The sequence below is a fragment of the Convolutriloba macropyga genome, chromosome 15 (genome assembly GCF_964194025.1).
Source record: "Convolutriloba macropyga chromosome 15, txConMacr16.3, whole genome shotgun sequence".
Lineage (NCBI taxonomy): Eukaryota > Metazoa > Xenacoelomorpha > Acoela > Convolutidae > Convolutriloba > Convolutriloba macropyga.
This window is the reverse complement of record NC_134482.1, coordinates 43172163-43193755: the sequence shown is the minus strand read 5'-3', so window position 1 is coordinate 43193755 and position 21593 is coordinate 43172163. Positions and strand designations below refer to the sequence as shown.

The window sequence follows — 21593 nt, the reverse complement described above, 5'->3', positions numbered from 1 at the left end:
CGTCTTTGAAGTGTTGCAATGTGTCATCAGTGCCCTCTGCAGGAATTCTCAAAATGACACATTAAGGTTGGGACTCCACGCTTGAAGTGCCCGCTTCACTGTCTGAACTGCTCATTCAGCTAGTTCAATAGCTCTTGGATGATAGACGGGTGATTCTATTTTCTTAATTCCCAGTGATTCACACCACTGTTTAAGGTCAGCACATACAAAGTCAGGACAATTATCAGATACTAAAGTTTTTGGTATTCCGAATCTTAAAAAGATTTGATTAAGATATATTTTAACTGTTTCTGATGTTCTATTTCCGCGGGGAAAGCTTCTATCCAACCAGAACTTGCGTCAACAATTAATAAGGTATTGCCTTGGTCCTTAACAAAACCCCATTCCATGTGAAGCCGTTCCCAAACGTGGGCTTCTGGCCACGTAGAGACTGTTTTTCCCAGGCTAGGCCTGTTCATTTGACAATTCTTACCTTTACTAACAAAGTGTTGAACGTCTTGGGTAATGCCACACCACCATGCTATCATTCTGACTGATGCCTCAGTTGTATTCTTCCCGGGATGTGTCTCATGCGCTTTTGCCAAAACCAAGTGTCATAGTTTCGGTGGAATACAACGACAACACCTCTGAAGATGATTCCATTATGTAAAGTAAGTACATCTTTCTGTTGTTCGAATCCTTTTTCCGTTTCTGAACATTGTTTCCAATTGCCTCTTTTTGATTCGTTTCATTGTGTCCTGGAAGAGTCTGTTTGTTCCAAGTTCAGTTTTGATTTCTGCTTGGGTCACCAAATCACTCTGGGCGAAGTAGATGTTATTGATTGCGAAGCACACTCGGTCGTTGTCCGATTCGTCTTGGTCGAAATCCATTCTGCTCAAAGCATCTGCAAGGGGTATCTGCTCTCCTGGTGTGTACTTCAACTCATAGTGTAAACCCATTAGAGCTATTACCCATCTTGTGATTCTCGCTGACGCTGTCTTCGGGATCTCCTCGTATGGTGCAAAGAGATATTTGAGTGGTTTGTCGTCAGTCCGTAGGGTAATTCGTTTTCAATAAGGAATTGCTTAAGTCTTGTGACCACAAACACAATTGCCAGTGCTTCCCGCTCTATGTTCGAGTAGTTTTGCTCCGCTGGAGCCAATTTTCTCGATTCATAAATGACTGGATGTCCTAATTGCGAAAGAACCCCGTCAATGACTTTTTCAGAGGCGTCAGTAGTACCGGTTGCTTCTTTTTGTAGACTATATGGCTGTACTAGTGGGTTAGCACATAATTCATTTTTTATGTCTTCGAAGGTTTTTTTGATGCATTTTGCCCCATGAGAAATCGCTATTTCTCATGTTGTTTAAGGGTAGCATTATTGTTGCAAAATCAGGCACCATTCTTCCGTAAAAAATTGCAAACCCAACAAACGATTCGAGTTGTTTGTTGTTAGTTGGTGCTTTTGCTTTTTTTTCAACATTTTTGGGTTCTGGTGCTATTCCCTCCTTTGAAATGGAGTATCCCAAAAAGCTAACGCTATCGACTGGTTTTGAGTTAGATTTTTTCTCATTAATAGTAAATCTTTTCTCACGTAGTCGACTCTTGACTGCAAGCATTCTCTTGTCGAACTGCTCCTTGGTAGTTCCATACACCAATACATCGTCCTGAAAGATCACAACACCTTTGATTCCTTTGAGTGTTGATTCGATGCAATTCTGGAAGAGTGGAGAAAAGTTGTTCAATCCCTGAGGTAGTCGGCACATCTTGAACAGTCCCTGAGATGTGTTGATTGTGCATATGTCTTCGGCTTCTTCGTCAAGTTCAATTTGATAGTAGGCATCTGAGAGGTCAACTTTGCCAAAGTATGAAGCCCCATCTAGGTTGTGGAAGATCGTCTCCAAGTCTGGTATTGGGTAGTCCTCATCTATGATCTTGCCATTGATGTGCACTTTCAAGTCCAAGCAAAGTCTCAGTTCTCCACTCTTCTTTCTCTGTCACACCACTGGAGATGCATTAGTGACTCCTCCTGGCTCTACCGGTTCAAGGATGCCTTGTCTGACCATTTGTTCCAGCTTCTCTGTGACAAAGAAGAGGAAGAGGTATTTTTCTGGCTTTGCAGAACATTGGCTGTGTTCCTGGTGTGAGCTTCGTATGAGCTTTGTAACCCTTCGGAGCAGGTAAGTGCTCGGCTGTGATGTTTTTCACACCGTGCTTGGGTAGAAGGTCTCTACCAAGTAGTCCAAATTCTTTATCAGACTGCACAACTGATAGATGTTTTTGCGCTAGCCTGCTTCCGTTCCGCTAAACGTCACATGTAAGTGATCTCAGAAGCGTTAATTGATGACCATCATAAGCTTTGAGATGTCTTATCTAACCATCCAACTGAGGTTTACTAAGCTCAGTCCCTATTTTTGATGATCTCACTGTGCTATCTGCACCTGTGTCTAACTGCATTTTTACATGAAGTTGAACCCAACTTCTTCTTTCACAGTAAAGGGCTTATTATCTGATAAAGAACTTGCGAAAACCAGTGCTTGACTTCTGAACTGTAAGCTCTCGGTCATTTCAGTAACCGACATTGCTGGCTTTAATATCGTCTAGTAGTCTAGGTTTTGCCTCAGGTTCCCTCAAAACTGAGATAAACTTTATTTTTATTAACTCCTCTTCGGGGTTGGCCGCTATTTTCAGTTTTTCGAAGTCACAATAGCGTGCTTTTTCTCTAAGACGTGCTAGGAAGTCGTCGTCTGACTCCCCTACACCTTTATTACGGACAGAAATTTAGCCCTTTCTGCCGTTACTACTCTCTTTAAGAGAAATTTATTTTGAATTGCCAATCTGATGTCTTTATACGGAGTGTTTATCAAAATCCTAGGACTCATTAGGCTCCTAAGTTTGATAATTGCATCTTGCCCGCACATACTAAGGACGAGATTGATTACCTGTAGGTCCTGTACAGTACCATCGGTGTTGACCTTGTCCTCTTTCTTCTCTGCGCGCCATTTCGCCACAAAAGACATAATCCACGCAGTAGCTGATTCTGCATTCTGTAGATCCAAAATTTGCCTGTCTGTAGCTGGTCTGGACACCATTGTTGTGGTCGATAACACGGGTCAAATAATTTAATAAAATGAATATCAAATTAAGTTTTGAACTGAAAATGTACAAAAATTAGCTTGTATTTATAGTAGTTATCTATGCGAAAATATACAGAGAAAGTTTAGATTAGCTACAAATAATTTACATGATTTTACAAGAGTTCAACTGGAGTTTTGCCCCTCGTCTTTGACTGAATTCGGTTAAGACTGAATTCGCTAACTTAACCGAATTTCTCAAGTGCCGAAACAGCCAGAATCATTTCAGGCCTGCCTTTGCGGTGCATTTCTGTACTTTCTGTCGGATAACATTTTTCTCTCCTTTGTTCGAGCCAGTTAGTACCGAACTGTCCAACCTCAATGATAAAGAACTGAACCGTTCTCTATGTCTCTATTTAATCGATAATAATTTTTGTCTTTATTAGTGTGAGTAAAGTGAAAAGTACGCCCGTGCGTATCTCGACGCTAAAGCATCGTGATCAGAATAACTTGACTTCACGGATCTAGTTGAGTTGTTGGTCTGAAACTTTCACCTGAAGTGACCTGAAGACAATTGATTCAGTCTGAAAAGTTGAAGAAACTAGGAGCATTTATCTTACTGTTTTTGCGCCTCAAGCCCAAATTGTAACTGTCTGAACATTTAACCTTTTTGTTACTTATATCTATCTGCCTTTTAAAGATTCCCTTTCACTGACAGCGTGAACCGCCCAAAATATTTTAACTTTGTAAATGCCAAATTAATTCATTATGATTACTTTGAATAGTTCTGATATTTAAATTTTTATTCCGGATTAATATTTTAGCTGGGCAGCTGATATCCCCTTTTATAACAGAGCTGAAAGACGACTTGAATATACTTGTATGTTTTTTTTTCATTTTGCTGATTGAATCAATTTATTTTTTCTCGGTATGCAAATTTACTCATTATGAATTGCGACAGTTGTAACAAGAATCGTGATTGTCGTTTTTCTTACCCTAATTCGTTCCTTGACCAGAAACTCTATGAATAATTTAATTGCAATTTCATTTTTTTGTTATAATCTTTTTGCATAACTATCCACCCGGGATCACAAGTAGTAAACTACAATTCACAGCAGTTTTTACAATATTCACCTGTAAAAACCTGACACGAGTGTTTCCTGAATTATTTATACTGAAACCCGTAGTAACGCTGCACGTTAGCAATTCTGTTGCAGCGTACTATGGAAACAGGCATCGCGTATTATAAAAATTTTTGGTTTTTAATTTATCAAGTTGTATTCTTGTTTTTGTGAAAATTATACAATCTTAACCAGAAATGTTAAAAATAAATTATAAAACCAAACTTAAACTAGCTTTCCGATCAATGACCGCTTTGCTGAATTAGTAATAGTGAAGTCTGCTTAACTAAAATATTGACAGAAAATTTAGAAATTGTCATATTTGTGCCAGAATTAATTTCAATTTTGTTCAATCACTTTCAATTCAGTTTCAACTCTGGGCATATCTGTTAAATCTGACTTTAAACTCAACGCAGTTCGTTATACTTATTTAAGGTGCTAGGACAATAGGTCAGAAAGAAAAATTGGGTCTGCAGACTGAAAGAGAAATCTAGGACAGTGGATCGAAAATGAAACTATTCAAATTGATCATTGGCCAATCAGATTTAACCACTCGCCTATAAAATAGTATGTCCGTCGAGGTGATGTTTGATTCTGGTAGATTAATATCATGTTCCGCTAAGGCATGGCCAACAATTATCGCTTAAATTGAGCCACTGAGAAAAAAAACTAGTTATGAACTACCTATCCAATTTCTGATCTACAGCACCAATGATTGATCTTCTGAGAACTATTCAAGTTTAACTAAGCATTGTTCATATAAATTATAAACATAAATAAGAATAAATTTTCGATCGATCAGTAATCAATTGTTGAGTTCGAAATTTACAATTACTCTTTATTCCATGTCGTACTTCATTGGTACATTGCAGCAATTCTGATTAGGGTGTGCGTTTCAAAAGTTAGTGACCGGACAATAGAACGAAAGGACAACAGATCGAAAACAGAAAAATTGGGACAAGAGATCGAAAATTTATCTGTGTTCTTATTGGTTGAAATTAAGCACTATTCGCGAGCTTCAATATAGTTACCACTTGGCCATGCCTTGCGAGCTACGGACGTGCCTTAGCGGCCCGTGGGACTTGATATGAACTTATCACAACCGAAGAAAATATCACAACCGAACATGTTATATGCTGTATAGTAAATGAGCGCTCAAATCTGATTGGCCAAATGCGTAAATTGAATAATTTAATTTTCGATATTTTGTCCCAAATTTCAATTTTGATCTGTTGTCTTTCGATCTATCCTAGCACATTAAAAGTCAGCAAAAAGACCTTGAACTTGCGAATGCGATTTACAACTTCTATACTTGAGATTCACAGAGCAAATGCAGAGACGAATACTAACTTAAAAACTGAAAATAACAAGGGAGAAGGAAGCATAACGTTAGCAGCCATTCACGGGTGCTAGGACAATAGATCGAAAGACAACAGATCGAAAGTGAAATTTGGGACAGTAGATCGAAAATTAAGATATTCAAGTTACGCATTGGCTATCAGATTGGAGCGCTCATTTATTATACAGCAGATAACATGTTCTGTTGTGATACTTTGTTCGGTTGTGATAGATTCATATCAAATCCCAGGGCCGCTAATGCACTGCCATGGCTCGCGAGGCATGGACATAATGTGGTAATTATATTTCAGCCCGCAAATAATGCTTAATTTCAACCAATAAAAACAGAGATTAATTTTCAATCTGTTGTCCCAATTTTTCTGTTTTCGATCTGTTGTCCTTTCGATCTATTGTCCGGTCACATTATTCACGATGTGCAACACAAAAAGAATGCAATTACATCAAATTTAACAAATTTAATGCGTGCACCCTACCGAAATTTATAACGCGCGAGAACTGGCATTAGACAAATGAGTGATCGTGCTGTGCAAAACAGATAAATTTTGATGTTAAAAAATGCGATGCAAAAACTAAATACAACTATATGAAACTTTCTCGAAAATAAAAATGGAATATATCGTAATCTGGGTTATGTATGACATTATCATTGACCAAAAAACTAACATTTTTACTGCTCTCCTTCTTTTGTCCGGTCACCCACTTTGTCAAAAGAAACCAGTAATGGGCTAGAACTTCACAAACATTTACTTGTACGTCAGTTAATGCAGGAAGCGCTATGTTCTTCATGCAACTTTCTCATTTATTTAAGACTGCACTAACGGTCAAACCTTTGCAAGAAAAAAAAATCAAGATATAAGTATAAGGAACAGCAATAATGAAATTTTGTTTCTCGAAAGATTCTTCTCTTTCTTCAAATAGAAACTGAGAAGAAACTGGAATAACTAAACATGGATGCCCAAGGGATATAGTTGGCTGATGACAGTTTTAATTAGGAGGTTCTTTGCCGTGAGTTCTAACAATGTGTTGCATTTAACTAGTGCTTTCTCATTTTTCAGCGACGTTAAGTTCGGTATAAATATTCCATCTTTCTAACAAGTGAGAAAAAATCTTTAAATAATTAAATAAAACGCTCTAGTAGAGCAAAGAAAGACATTGTTCGGCATGTTTTTAAACTAGCTGTCGAAGAGAAGGCACTGAAATCTACATATTTTGCTTTTCAGCTATGATCCTTATCCTTAATAATCTTATCCATTTTATTTGCAGCCGCTTACTTGAGCCCACCAGCTGTAGTCTGTTGGGTGCCTATCTCGGAGATACTATCACAAAAAGTTACCTGGGAAAGTAGAGGTTTTAAAATGGAATTAATGCAAAATAAAAGAAAAATGGAAATATTAAAGCAGAAAAACCAAAACATTTTTGAGGCCTTTTCTTATAAATTGCTTTTTCATTAAATTGCCACAAGACCTCGCATTGAACACAACTGAAAAGCATCCCCAATTTATCAAAACATCGGACAATAAAATTTTACGCCAAATCCCAGACTAAAAATAATAAGAAAATGTTTGAATATTGAATTGTATAAAATATTGACATATTGATTCTGGTAGCAAGCAACCCACAAAATAGCCAACTTTTTCTTATTGATTTGCATTTGTAGCATTGCTTATTATATTTTCATGCATATCGCATGATATGCTTCTAAACTACACTTTGCGTTGAGCCTTAAAGATAGAATTAACATTCAATCGGATAAAAGAACTCAGCTCTTCCTACCTAAAAAGATCTTATCAGACAATTTTTAGATTGTGATCCATATTTTCAGAACATACAAGACCAGCTGACCAGCCAATTTTGAATCTCCATTGTTGTTATCGTGCTACAGCTAATCAGATCATTATTCTTCAACTGTTTGTCAATTTCTCAAAAAAAATGGATGACAATTCAAATATAGCCGGTAGATTGGCGGAAAATAGTTGTGATGGACGCTTGTGACCTACCATGAATTGAAACAACTAATGATCAAAAAATGCCATAAGTAAGTTCAGAAGTCATAATTTGAGTCCAGTAAGTCACGCAATTGACCTAAAAGCAGAAATGACGTACGAACACAAATTTTAACTGCAAAGCATTGAAAGTCACTGACGTCGTTGAAAAAGTCAATTCCAAGAAGTCAGGGTAAGAAAAATCTGTTAGACGAAGTAAAAAATCATAGCAAGACAAGTCCTGACATACAATTCAAAGATTTTTCATTGACTAAGCAACAAATCTAGACCTAGAACGAACTATGAGTGAATTCGGTAAATCATTTCTAAAAATATCAGATCCAAAATAATCGAAAAAACCGTAAAAATCAAAACGAAAATACCGCATTTGAACAAAACCCACTAGCGAGAAATGGTAGTTTGGTTCAAGCAAAAAAATAGGCCTATAACGAAATATGAATGATTTGGAAAAACCATTTGGAAAAAAATCCGATCCACAAAATCGAGAAAACAGAAAAAATCAAAGTGAAATTTCCGCATGTGAACAGAAACCCACTAGCGAGAAAGCGAATTTTTGTTCAAACACTGTTTTCTCACTCTAATTCAAAATTAGAGCGAAAAAAACTCACACCGCAAAACCACTCGCCTTTTCGCTCCATTCTTGTTTCTGCGTGACCAAAATCTGTTTCTTTGAATTGTAAAAAATTAGGAGCGCTATAATAGCCGCCTGGAATTGCTGACGCGGCTATTAATTACCAACATTCAAAATCTTTATGGAATTTCTAATAATTTTATTAATTCTAAAGGTTAAAACTTTTGAAAAACTGGATTACACAATTTTTATCCGAAAATAGTTGGAAACTTCCCAAAGCATCTAGTAGAATAGTTGAACTGTTAAAACAGAGTGTTGCTAAACATTGGTGCAGTTCTTTTCGAACAATCTGTCTATTTTTTTCAAATCATACAAGAACTGGTAAGTTTTTTTATAAAGTCTTAGCCAGGCGCTCTGCGGCGAATAATCTGACGAGTGCTGATAAGGCAAGTCTTGTAGGAAACTCGATTGAAGTCCATGCACAATTAAAAATCCTGAATCTCTAAATTCTCGCTGCTAACGTACTGTGGTATTACGGTTCAGGTTCGTAAAAGAAGGCTCAATTTAAAAGTCAGAACTAAATGAATCAAGACTAAATTAAGATACAAAACTACTATTGTACAGAAAGTTGATATTTTATAGAAATGGCAACAAGTCATTGTAAACGTTGAGAAAAAGGGGTGATGAAATAATAGAAAATAAGGCTCAAACTTATTAGAGAAAAACAGAAAATGAGAAACCAATAGCTATAGCCACACAATAAAAACAACATCAAGCAATTTAAACTTTCATCATAAATTTGTGCATTTCATCAGAAAAAGCAGCAAATAGTTTGCAATCGCGCGAGTTAATATAATCAACGGATAAATTTTGTCAAATTTACAAATAGTTAATTGCAATAGTGAAAATTACACGAGACTACAGAATATATACAATAAGGTCGGGTTAGCTTTCGAAAAAGTGTTAATGTAAGTATAACAATTATTAAGGAGAATTAGTGACTCGATATTGATATAAAACTTCGGTAATTTAGCACAGTAAAAAATTCATATAAATTGCTTTATACAGAGCCACATTGATTATGACCCATGTCGAAAATTGATTTTCGTGATCCGAAGAAACCACGAAATAACGCCGAATAAATGAATAAGCTAAACATAAAATTTTTCCCAAATTAATAATATAAATAAGAAAATTCGGATTTTTTTTCACTCCCGTAAACACTTTTTTCATAAAACCGTCCGAACAGTGTGAAAATCAAATCCAATTCGCATTTTTTTCACTTAATATGAATTCTATTTCGTTAAATTGAAATAACACACAATTGCTATTTTACTGATTTTTTAAAAATATCTCAATGACATCAATTAATTATTATAACTAATCATTACTCTCATCAGAGAGTAGAAAAAAAGTTCGCAACAGATTTTCACACGCGCTAATGGATACAAAAAATTCCTTCATGTGAGTAAAGACACAGTTCCGAATGATCATTCTAGATTTGAATTTTTAAATCAAAAGTGAGTTTAGCTCGTAATTTATCAGCTCAAACGGCTCCAAAAGTTATCAGATATTTCTCGACCGTAGAAACATCCGTTACAGCTTCAGTTATAATTATAACAGCGACTAATACGTCGAGAAAAGACGCCCTGAAAAGAATGATAAAATTGCTTTACTTTTCTTAATTTTCACCGAATTTTACTTGTGCTACAATAGAAAGCTCGCTCCATCCACCTCACCGATCTACCTAAATTGCTTCGGTATCATAAGGCCACAAATTTTTGAACCCGAATAGGAAAGTCAAAAGTGGCGTACTGAATTTTGTTTTAAGTAAAAGTAAAGCAAACATACTCCTCGAAATTAAAGTAAAAGCACGGCGACAAATGTAGGAGTAAAAAGATCAGCTTTACCCCCGTCTCCTCAGCGACCCCCCCCCCCCTCTAAACTTTTAACACTTAATACGACCCATTTCTTAATCAATTTATAATTCCAGGGTTGAAAAATTACAGGGCGAAAAGGGAATTCGGATAAGATCTGACCCAGTATTTATTCATAATTATTAAGCACATTCGAGCTTCAAATCAAATTACTGGTTCATTATCAAACAAACATGTTGTTAGCTCTGCGTGGTGACATCTTTGTGTGGCTTTTGTTTCATAAAAAGATGCGAGATTTCTAAAGCCGTACTTTCAGCATCGTAGATCTTGAATTTTGAACCAAGAACGAAGTTCAAAGCAAGGAGCGTCATCAACTAATCAACTAGCTACTTGTAAGTTTGTTCCTTCCAATTACAGAACACGGCGAAAAATATCTCCCAACCCCCCCCCCCCCCCCCCCCCCCACCATCGCCAATATGGTATTATCGCAAATTGAGGAGCATCTTTAGTAGGTTTCACAGCCACTAAGCTGGGGGAGGGGAGTGGTCTACAACACTATAATAGGAATGAGCAAATGAGTTAAATCTAAATTTATAGGCAAAGCAAAATCAGTTTTGTAACTATTATATAGTTCAGAAAAAGTGGGGAGGATCAAAGGAATATTTCATCTCTGGTTGTGATTTGTGGGTATCTATTTCTGGATGTTCCCGTGACGAAAGTATTTGGGTCGTATGTGTTCATGGCACCTGCATCTTCTTGGGTTCTGTAAGATCCTTTTCTGTTGAAAAAGCGAATTGCAACCAATGCTATGATGATAAGGGCAATCGCTCCAACTATTCCCACGCCTAAAAACAAACAACCATTTATCTCACGGGGAGTACATAACCTCTGCATTTTGATAACGTTGTAAAAAAACAGGTTTGTCAAAATACAACAAGTTCTCGCTAGAATAAAGTTATCTCAGAAAAAAATGAGGATTCTCATCATTTCAATTTTCATAGGAAAACTTCTTACTTCTTAACAATTTAAATAGCAAAAAATAATCTTAACAACTTTTTTCGATAAAGTGTGAATGAAAATCAAAAGTTATCACTGATTGGCTTTCAAATCATGATCACAATTGAGGTCGTGGCACTCAAGAACTCGCATTGAACCAAGACAACCAAAATTAATCACAAACAAATATATAGCCGGCAGAATGCCGGAAAATAGCCGCCGTTGACGCGCCAGACGCATATTTGGATGGAAACAGAAAAAGAGAAAAGAAGAGATACAAATTGACAACTTTTTCCCTAAGTTTCAAAAATTGTTCTAATTCAGTGTTCAGTTTCAGTTACACTCTTAACTTATACTTACTTACTTCAGCTTCTAAACTGAAGGGTATTAAACTTAATAAAAAACATAACCGACTAAACGTCGGAAGAATTGCTCTCGAACAACTAGTGGGAGCTCTGATCAATTGCAGCCTGCTTCAATCGGGCGGGGGAGCCTAAATGGGACTAAGAAGTTCAATAGTGGGCTTCAAATAACCACATTAGAGGTTAACATATACCACTATTAAGATTTAAAGTAAAAAATGGGACCAGTTTCAGCGCACTTTTCATTCGACTTTTAGTATTAAATTGCCGCCAATTGAGTTCAGCTGCTTGAAATTGTGAGTTAGAGAGAATTTTAGATCACGCGAAACGCAAGTCAAGGGCGTAAAAGTCACTCGAAAAGTCAAAACCGTCAAGCAAAAATTTTCCCTAAAAAAGACACGCACGTTTACAATTAATAACAGCGAGAGCAATTAATAACAGCTAGCAATCGCTCTAATGAACTTTGATAACTTAATGCACTATGACTTAATGACCGGACTTCATCGGTTTATCCCTTTTCTTTTGAAATTGATCTTTTGACATTTACCGTATTCCCTACATTGCGTAATTCAATGCGTGAAAGAAGTTAGAATCCATTCAGCTGGAACAGTGAGTGAGCTAAGTCAGAAGTCAAACATGAAAATCTAGACTTGTGTAAAACGAAAAACGTGCTCAAAAGTTAAAGCGAAAAAAGGAGAGTGCCGAAACAATAGCCGTTTGAAAGGCTGCCGGTGGCTATTAATCCGACCTAGAGAGTTGTTGGATCTTAAAAAGCTTTATCTGCTAAAGCAATGTAGGATGTACTTTTTTGAAGGGACGACAAAATTTTTCAAGGCAGCACCAGAAACCAAAAATCACTTTCAGATCTTTCATACGAAGCAAAAAAGTTGCTGAGGCGGCTATACAATCCTATCCTTCCGCTAATATTTTCGATTTAATCAACATTATTGATATAGGACGAACTCTGAAAGTGACATTGTTTATGTGGGACAAAACACTATTGACAAAGGTACTGACGGTTAAAAAGCTGCACAATAAATAGGGGACTTATTGTATGACAGAACTTAAGTCACAAAATAGCTATACGTACAATTCCCAATGTCAAAAATGGTACTTGTGACAGCAAACCAATTGCACCAAATCTATCTTAACAAAAACTCCCAATAAAAATTTTGTTGAAGAAAATTCTTAAAATATTTAGACAGGCAAAACAATTCAACAAGAAGTTCAATATTAAAAAATTAGCATATATAGGCGTACAAATAATATTTCCTTGACTTCCAAATGCATGTCTAAATGGGGTAACTGCTCAATTGTTGGAAACTGCATTCGTTAGGGGACGCAGCTTCCAATAGCAAAAAAGCTCGAAACACAAGTCTAAGGAAAAAAGAGTATACGCTTAAAAGCAACGAACACGTTCCCATAAAAAGGGTTTCAGAATTTAAATATTTTGGATGGCGCTTTTTTACAGAGCGCAATAACCTGATGTATAGTTGGCTTTAAAATGTTACAGCAAGTAACATTAACCAAATGGTTATCTTAATTTACATGTTTGAAAATGTAAATGCTAAAGAATGATTTTAGTAACAAGAAACATTAATTTGAGAGAAGTTTATATCACACTCACAGAACACAAATTCGCTAAAACCTGCTTAAAATGACCTTTCAACATGCCTTGAAACCTGTTATTAAAATTGATGTGTTGAATGCTAATTTAATTTTATTGCAGTTACTGTTGCGGTTTCTCAACATGAACTATTTGCTGAAACTTAGGAAGTCAGAACAAATGTTTTGGTTCCAAAAACCAGCCATTTCGAATTTTAAAAATTTTTCAAAAAAGAAATCTTGACAGGATGGACATAATCAGTACGCGTTTAGCTAGAAAGCAATTATGACATTAAAACAATTAGCCGAAAGCCGCTGGTAAGACTTTTAGCTAGAGAGCAATTGATCATCATTCAAAATTATCGCAATTATGTAGATCAAAGAAAATTCGGAACTTGGAAGCATGTCATCAGATTCCGCATAACGGCAATCAATCTTCACACCTAAATTTTTTTTATTTTTAACCTTCTAGCCTTCTAATTTTTACAGTAAAAATTTAATCAAACCAGCAGATTAAACTTCCCTTCAAAGCCTTTTTAAATCTAAAAAATCAAATGTGTAATAGAAATTTTCGAAGATATTAATTAAAAAAGTGGACAACCATTTTCCGTTTGAATGATTCATCCAGAACTTAATCTTACGTGACAAATTTTGTATTGAAACCTACGATGATTTATTATTTAAGTTAGGAAATAGGCAGTATACACCATCTTCCAATTATTCCTCCCCATGCCGCCTCTTTCACTTTGCCACCCTCTTTTCCACCCCCTGATATTTCCCCTTTTAGGTTAATGCAATTAGACTCTTCACCCTATTACACGTCTAGGACGATAGTTACTTCCTGGCTAAATCAAAGTCCTCCGAAAGTATCCAAATAAGGTTAAAACTCAAAGCCTTTATCATGCAATGCTGGTCTTAAGAGCTGTTTCTGGCTCATTCCCATTGTAGCCCCCCCCCCAGGTTAGTGGACCCTTAATCTAAAGCCCCAATCATGGTAATTATACCATAATGGGGGGACTACAATTTCGTGGGGGTGGGAGGGGGGTGCTATAATGGGAAAGACTCGTTTTCCCCCTTTGACAAAACTTTTGTCTTCATCACAATGTGTGAACAAAGTGATCCTTGTTTTTGCACCGCTAATAATGTGTTTAGCCTCATTACAGGGGGGAATATTGCAGACATTTATTCATACCATGATGAAGATCATCTCTGTAAAAAGGTAGTCACACTTCAGCAAACAGATGGAGCAATCACCTTTCAGTTAATCACTATGTCAATTTTAAATACGTCTGAACATTAAAAATGTCAAAATTAGCCAGCAGAAATCCGGAAAAAAGCCACAGTTGACCACACTGACCTACATTGCGATTGAAAAAGAAAATTTCAAAAAAATCATATTTTCTTTCAGGAAAATGGGGTTCTCCAAGTTTAGTTCCATAACATCACAGAGTCCCCACATAATGAGTCCCTTAGACAGCACATTTCAAAAAATACGTCTTTGAAATTATGAATAGCCGTTGTCAATAAACAACGCGATTAAACCGTAAAATCTCCAATATCAACCCCACTATCATTGAAAATCACCCATCAATTTTTTTTTTTAAAAAAAAAACCACTTAGGGTACAGCGTAACAATAGAAGCAACTAATGGAGGAAAAAATTCACAAAAATTTCCAAAAATGGTATAACAACCAAAAAACATAAACGACTAACGTCGGGCGAATTGCTCTCGAACAACCAGCGAGCTGTTGGCTTCGTCAGTAGCTAGCCACTGTATAGTGAGGCTAAGAAGGGGCGCGAGCTGAGCTCAGCGGTGGGTGCACTGGGGAGCTGATGGGGGGGGGGGGGGAGGAGGAGGGTGTTGGGGGGCAACAGTGGGAAAAGGGTGCAACGGTGGGAGAGCAGCACGGGCCCTTCCAGCCTGAACTATGTGCAGGGGTGGTGATTGGGGGTGGAAGTGAGGGGGCTGATGTGGGGTTGGGGGAGGGGGGGTCAACCTCTAAGAACCGCCCTTCACACCATAAATACAAGTCTCCAAAACAATTTCCTTGAATCGCATACTTGGAGACTATTGAGCTGAAAGGCTCTAAGAGCATTTAATGCTCGCTGGCCGCTACCTGTTTATCCCGTTTTGAGGACGAAAAGTCAAATGGGTCAGACGAAAAATGGCATTGAAAAAGACCGATAGGACTAATATAATTGCAACAAACTTCGTTAGAGCAATTAAAAAAACGTTATCAGCAAGCCCGAATCACCTAATATAGAAAAATATTAATCATTAGTGAACAAAGGAGAACATTCATCAATGCGACTAAGCGACAGACAAACAAAAACAAAATTTTAAAATTCAGAAACGAGAAAACTTTTTAAAAAATGTCGAATCTTAGTTGTTTAAACGCTTAGATGTAAATAACTATCGAGTAGGTTCAAATATGAGTGATTACAAAGCCGAAGAGGCCTGTCATGAAAAAGACTAAGCGCCAAAAACAAAAATAACTGATAAAAGGGGCAACATTTAAAAATTCACTTAATTTCTTGTCTCGTCTTAAAATCGTGTCAAAATCGTTAATCACATTACAGATAGAAAACAAAAATCAAAAAAATTAAAGTACTCATTAAATGGCTACAACGACCAGTCATTTTCTGCGAACAACAGCAAGAACATTAAAACTAAATTAAAAAGCTGGCAAAAAACAATCCCTAATATTTGTTGATAACAAGTAGTTTCAAAGTCGTTAAAAACTGTTCCATCAGAGGGTTTCAAATAAACTAAAAATTTTAGTGTAAACAAAATCAAAGTAGACAAAACCTGTAATTGATGAGACTAAATCAACAGCAAAAACAGGTTAAATCCAAAAACTCAAATATTTCATGAAAATAAGAAGTGTGACTTAAAGAGTAAAATTTTTCTTTTGAGGGGTTTGAATAACTGCAACTATCTATTACTCGAACCAATGTATCACCTTTTAAAATCATTCCTGCAGAAAATCGATAGAAAAACAGCCAAAATGAAGTCAAACTGACGCAAGCGAACAAAAATTTTAGCAGTTTGAAACACATTCACTCCATACGGCAACTCGTTTTTACTAATCCAACATGACCAAAAACCACTAATCTGATCTGACTTACTGACAAATAAGTCGGAAAAACGTGAACAGATCAATAAAAAAAGACAGAGCGCACCATTACAATTCGAATTTTTGTATTTTTAAAAGAGCAGAACGCCTAAATTATAGCAATTGAGAAGCTATTAAGCTATGAGCGGCTTGGGGATGTAAGGGTAGATCAAGCGAGGGTAGTGCATAGCCGTGTTTGAAATTGGAGAAAGAGAACGCAGATTTAAAAACAGCCAACAAGTTAACGAAAAGACGCCGTTGAAGCACTTGATACACATCGGCATTGAAACAGAAAACTGGCGGAATTAGAAACAAATATAAGGTTCTAATTGGATGCAGTTTGTCAGATTCCAAAAACATACCCGGCGGATTGCCGGAAAATAGCCGCCGTTGATTCCAATAAGCATGATTGGGATTGAAAGAATAGAAGATATTGAAAAAAAAAAGATTTTTGTACAAAAACATTTTTTAAGTCTGATTTATTTTGATGGCATTTCGTAGTTGAACATAACGTACTTCTGTTTCTTAGAGAGAGGCTACAGGGGCTACTATCAATACCAATAAGCATTAGAGATGGTAACTAAGACTTATAGGAACGACGTTCAAATAGCGGGCATCTAAAATTGGGCTTTATGGGTTTATCCCGTTTCTATTTCTGACTTCAATTTTTTATTTTGACTCTGTTCATTTTGAATTGCTTTGCTGAGCAACTGATGTTCAAATTCACTTTTAGCAGACTGAAAGAAGAGAGAAACTAGCCTAGAGAAGTCAAAAAGATTTCACGCAAAATGTTGAAAAAGCGGCAAAATGAGGAAAAGCGAAACATTTTTTTTATTCGACGAAGTAAAAAAAATAGGAGCGCTATAATAGCCGGCTGAGAAGATGAGGGCAGCTATTAATTATACTTAACTCAGCTTCTAAACTGACGGCTATTAAGCTTAATACTGATGCCAGCTAGCAATCGCTTTAATGAACTTTGATAACCTAATGCACTTTGACAAAAAGACCGGGCTTTATCGGTGTATCCACTTCTTTTGATTTTGCTCTTTTGACCTGGCCGTATGCACTCCATTGCGTAATTCAATTAACGAGAATTTATAATCCATGCAGTTGAAACAGCGAGAGAAGTCGGGCGTCAAACGTGAAAGTCAAGATTTATGTAAAACGAAAAAAAAGTGAACGAATGGTAAAGCAAAATTAAAAACAGGAGAGCTCCTAAATACCACACACTGAATAACAATCATTGAGAGGCTGACGGCGTCTATTAAAAATTGTTACAAACTTCTGTTGAGCGCAATAAAAAATGGTAATATTCGCTTTAAAAGTTTTTAAAAATAATTGACAAGCATCGGGCCCTTGGCTTCGGAATTAGCCAGCTGGCGCAAACAGATGCTGGCATGGGTGCAAGCGAGTGATTGGGGGGGGGGGGGCAGGGCTGGGAAGACTGGACGGAAGATCGGGTCCAAATCGCCACGTGGAGGCGGAAAACGCGGGTGTTTTAGGCCGGTTTGAGTGGCAGTGACAGAAGGGGGTCAACTGTAAAGACTACGGATCGCCCTTCACACCATGAAATTGACTCCGCAAAAAACAATTTGGGTGAATTGCATACTTAGAGACTAGTACGGCTGAAGACTCTAAGCGAGCTGCCCAGCCAGTTAATGCCCTCAGGTCTATATCTTGTTTTTGAGGACGAAAAATTGAACGGGTTAGGCGCAAAATTGGTCAAGCGAAAATTCGCATTAAAAAGGCTACATTACTATAATTGCTGACTTCCTTTGCGAGCAATTAACTGCGAACGAAACCAAACATAAACCGACTGATGTCGGAAGAATAGCTCTCGAACGACAGGCGAGGCAATTTAATTCAGGGGCAAAAATAATTGACCAATTCGGGATTCGATCCATGTAACTCACTGCCCAATCGGCTATCAGTCCTTTTTTTTTGCTAGGCTGCAATCTATTTTATTTTAGCAACAAGCTTTACTTCGGAGTGGGATCAATAGAGACAACTGAAAAATTAAGAACGAAAGCGTGAAAAAGTCACTTGAGAAGTCCAAGAATATTCAAGAAAAGCGCAAAAACGGTCAAGCGCAAAATTTGCATAAATAAGACCAACACGGTTACAATAATTGCTACGATCTTCATTCGAGAGCAATTAATAACTTAACATAACTTTGTTTCGCGGCCCTTAAAAAACTACATTAGATCCTCAATAGTTGCATTTTTACACCATTATAATGACATATATTAATTGCAATAAGCAGTCAAACCGCCTATTAGTCTATACTGACTATTATGAACGCAAAAACGAGCGTTAGCATTTACTCACATGTTTGTGGAAACAAACATTTTGTTCGCGGGGGAACGGTAAACAGTTCACCATTTTTTTTACGAGTGTAAATTTTTAGTATCACAAAATTAAATCAGAATTGCGTAATAAGAACAGTATTTGAAGTTTCTATTTGCTCTTTAAGTTCAGAGCAAAAGCAAATAGAGGCGCAGAAACACTTCCAAAGATTACGGTAATCAGCCACAAGAACTTTCAACACAACTTTTGCAGTCTGATGTATGCTTCTTTGTTCTGAAAGTCCCAACTCTCACAGACATCTAGTTCAAATTATATTGATTTACTGTCCTTTGCTACCTTAACCTAAAAAGCCGGGGAGTGTCTGGCTGCTAATTTTAGATCTGAGCAGTTGTCAGCATCTTCTATTCTTTGTGGATCCGCGTTTATTTAGGAGGGGATGGCTGCGGCGGGGGGGGGGGGGAATGTTAAATGAATTTTATTTGTTGAAATTTTGAAGGGGTTTGTTGAACGGGTTGCTTGCATAATCAGACGTGAAATCGATCGATATCACGCCAGTCGCGTATTTTCAGCCTCTTGAAATCTGCAACCACAATACCCCCCCCCCCCCCCCCCCATTTTTCTTCAACCCTGACTAACATCTTTTCCCTAACAACTTCGAATTGATCGCCCTTTATCTCAATACAAGCACTGTATCACAGGGAACCAGACGTGGTAGGTTGACATTTCTATGATGCCATTCAATTTCCTATCTAATTATTTCATGCCCGTTTGCTATCACGCCCAAAAAGGTGCTTTTTTGCAAAAAAAAAAACACCTAATTGACAGCCAGCTTGACCTATTTCATTCGCACAAGAATTAGCCTCGTTCTCAGTGTTCAAAACTCAATTCCGAAAATTGTAAAAATTCATGTGAAAATTTCATGTGAAAAACTAAATTTCAGCCCTTTTGAATTCAAAGCAGAAGCACATCAAATACCAACAGGTTATCTAAGAGTATAAATCAACAGTATAAATAGAAACTAGAAAACGATTCGAAACTTTTTCCCCCGTAAAAAATTCTGTTTTTTAAGATTGCGTAATTCTGTAGATTATGGATTGTACGGAGGGTCTCGAAATGACCGGGGGGCTTTCAATCTGTGTTAATCTTTCTGACCTCTACAAATTCTGACCACGATTTTTTTTTAAAGAAAAACAGCCAATCTGTTTTGCGTCATAATAATCTGTGTCCAAATTCTCCAGCAAATTCAGCTCATCAAGTGACCCAGTGATACTAAACTTGATAAGCTTGATTAAAACTTATGCTACAGCATGGCTAATCATGCCAGCTTTCGAGTTCTCAAAATCTAAGCCAGCTGAGACCAGAAAACTTCTTGACAAGTCTTGATAAGATCTGGTCGAGATCTTACCAAAGTGTTCCAAGACACTTTTGCCTATCAAGATCTTGGCAAGATCTTTCAAGCGAGAGTTATCAAGATCTTATATCGCATGGTAAGGGGTGTCAAGTTTGGCTTCACTAGGATACCAGAAAAACCAGCAATTGTGGAAACTTATTTTCGAGGTGAATTCAGCTCATCACAAGCTAAGTATTAATAGAATTTGGTTCTAAACCGCAAACTCAGGCGGGCACGAGTTCACGATTATAAGGTGACGCATTAGAATTAAATGATGCTCTTTCCAATTTATCCCTTTTCTTCTAGATCAAAATTTTATTACTTTGATCTAGAACAGATCTCTGACAAAACTCAAATTCATCAAGTTGAAAAGGTAGATGAATTTTATTTTGCACATCTTGGACTGTTTTTTACCCTCTTTGGGTGTTGTTTCTCATCATTCAAAATCTAATTTCACAGAATATCGAGTCTATCAGTTTTGTATAAAACAGGGGGGGGGGGGGGGGGTATGGGTATTTTGGAGGGTATTTCCTCGGGTGTTCATTCCCTATCAAATGTCCACGGTGAATTTTTCGCTTCGCCAATCTTCGGAGACTTATCTTGCATAAAATCGAGCATTCGCCTACGCTTTTGTAAGACCATCTCTCATAATTATTGGCTACCACCCTCCACCAACCCCAACGCTTCATTTTGTTTAAGACGGCTTTTAGTATGAATGATCTTTACTTAAATTTGCCCTGATTTTAACATATAGGGAAACCCTAAATAAATGAATCACATGACAATTCATGCTGTTCGAATTTTTAATAACACCTGGTCTAAGCCAAGGATTCTGCGACTCCCGGCACGCTTGATAATTAATCACCCATCTATGAGGGGCTATATACAGGTACAACTTTATTCGGTTCAGTTGTAGTCTTCTAAAATTAGAAGGGATATTTTCAAGTGCAAAAGATTACAAAGCTCATGTTGTATTTATTTCCGGATATGCTTCAGGTATGGATAAAGAGTAAGCAGGTTGAATAGCTAAATTTGGCTTTTAGGCCCTTGGCTAGACTTAAGCTGTCAACCCGTGTACTAATTCATTGCTAACCTATGCCAACATTGGCATTAATGTCGTGTAGTCTGTCGTCACGAATGGCTCCATATGGTAGAACGTAGCTGTCATCTGAAATATAGTAACATATTGAGAATGCGAAAATAAACCCTAATCAGCTTATATATATTCATTATCATTTATGCCTCTGGGGCTCAAGTAATTTGTCCCCTGAACAAAGTTAGAAAGTGTGACCAAACTGTTATCTAACTTTCATGCTTTAACACAAACCTATATGTGATCACCCGTATTTTCAAAGAGAAATTTGAATCGACTAAAAAAATCTACTGATACCAAAAATATAAAAGCAAAGGTGACATATTGCAATATGAGCCATATCGATGACAAAGACAGAAAATATTGTTTACAGATTGATCGATTCACCTTTAAGAAAAGCAAAATCTGAACCTCCAATATTTTAAATCACCCGAGATTTTTACTACCAGAATTTCTTTGAGGATTGAGCATCGAGCTCGGTAATCATCATTTACAGTTTTTATCTTGAGTTGAAAATAATTACAAAAAGATGCAGAAATCATACTTTTACATAAACATAATCAAAAATCAAGAGAACCTGCTCATACAAATAACCAAAACAGAACCGACTAACGTTGGGCGACTTGCTCTCAAACAAATGGCGATCGGTTCGCTTCGTCAGCAGCTAGCTACGGTTTAGGGAGGCCTAGCTTTAGCTTAATTCAAAAAGCGTGGGATAAGCCGCCGGGTGGGGTGGTCAA

The 21593-nt window shown here is 37.0% G+C and overlaps 1 protein-coding gene across 1 annotated transcript in view; it reads right to left on the bottom strand.

The window, feature by feature from the left end:
* Positions 1-10485: 10485 nt before the first annotated feature.
* LOC142354290 (contactin-associated protein-like 2) overlaps positions 10486-21593 on the bottom strand; it is a 149243-nt gene continuing 138135 nt past the window's right edge. Inside the window, exons 23-24 of the mRNA XM_075406554.1 lie at positions 20854-20928; positions 10486-10829 (exon numbers count right to left, since the gene is read on the bottom strand). Of these exons, the coding sequence (XP_075262669.1) occupies positions 10636-10829; positions 20854-20928 (269 nt within the window). The 3' untranslated portion in view covers positions 10486-10635. The remainder of the gene's footprint in view (positions 10830-20853; positions 20929-21593) is intronic.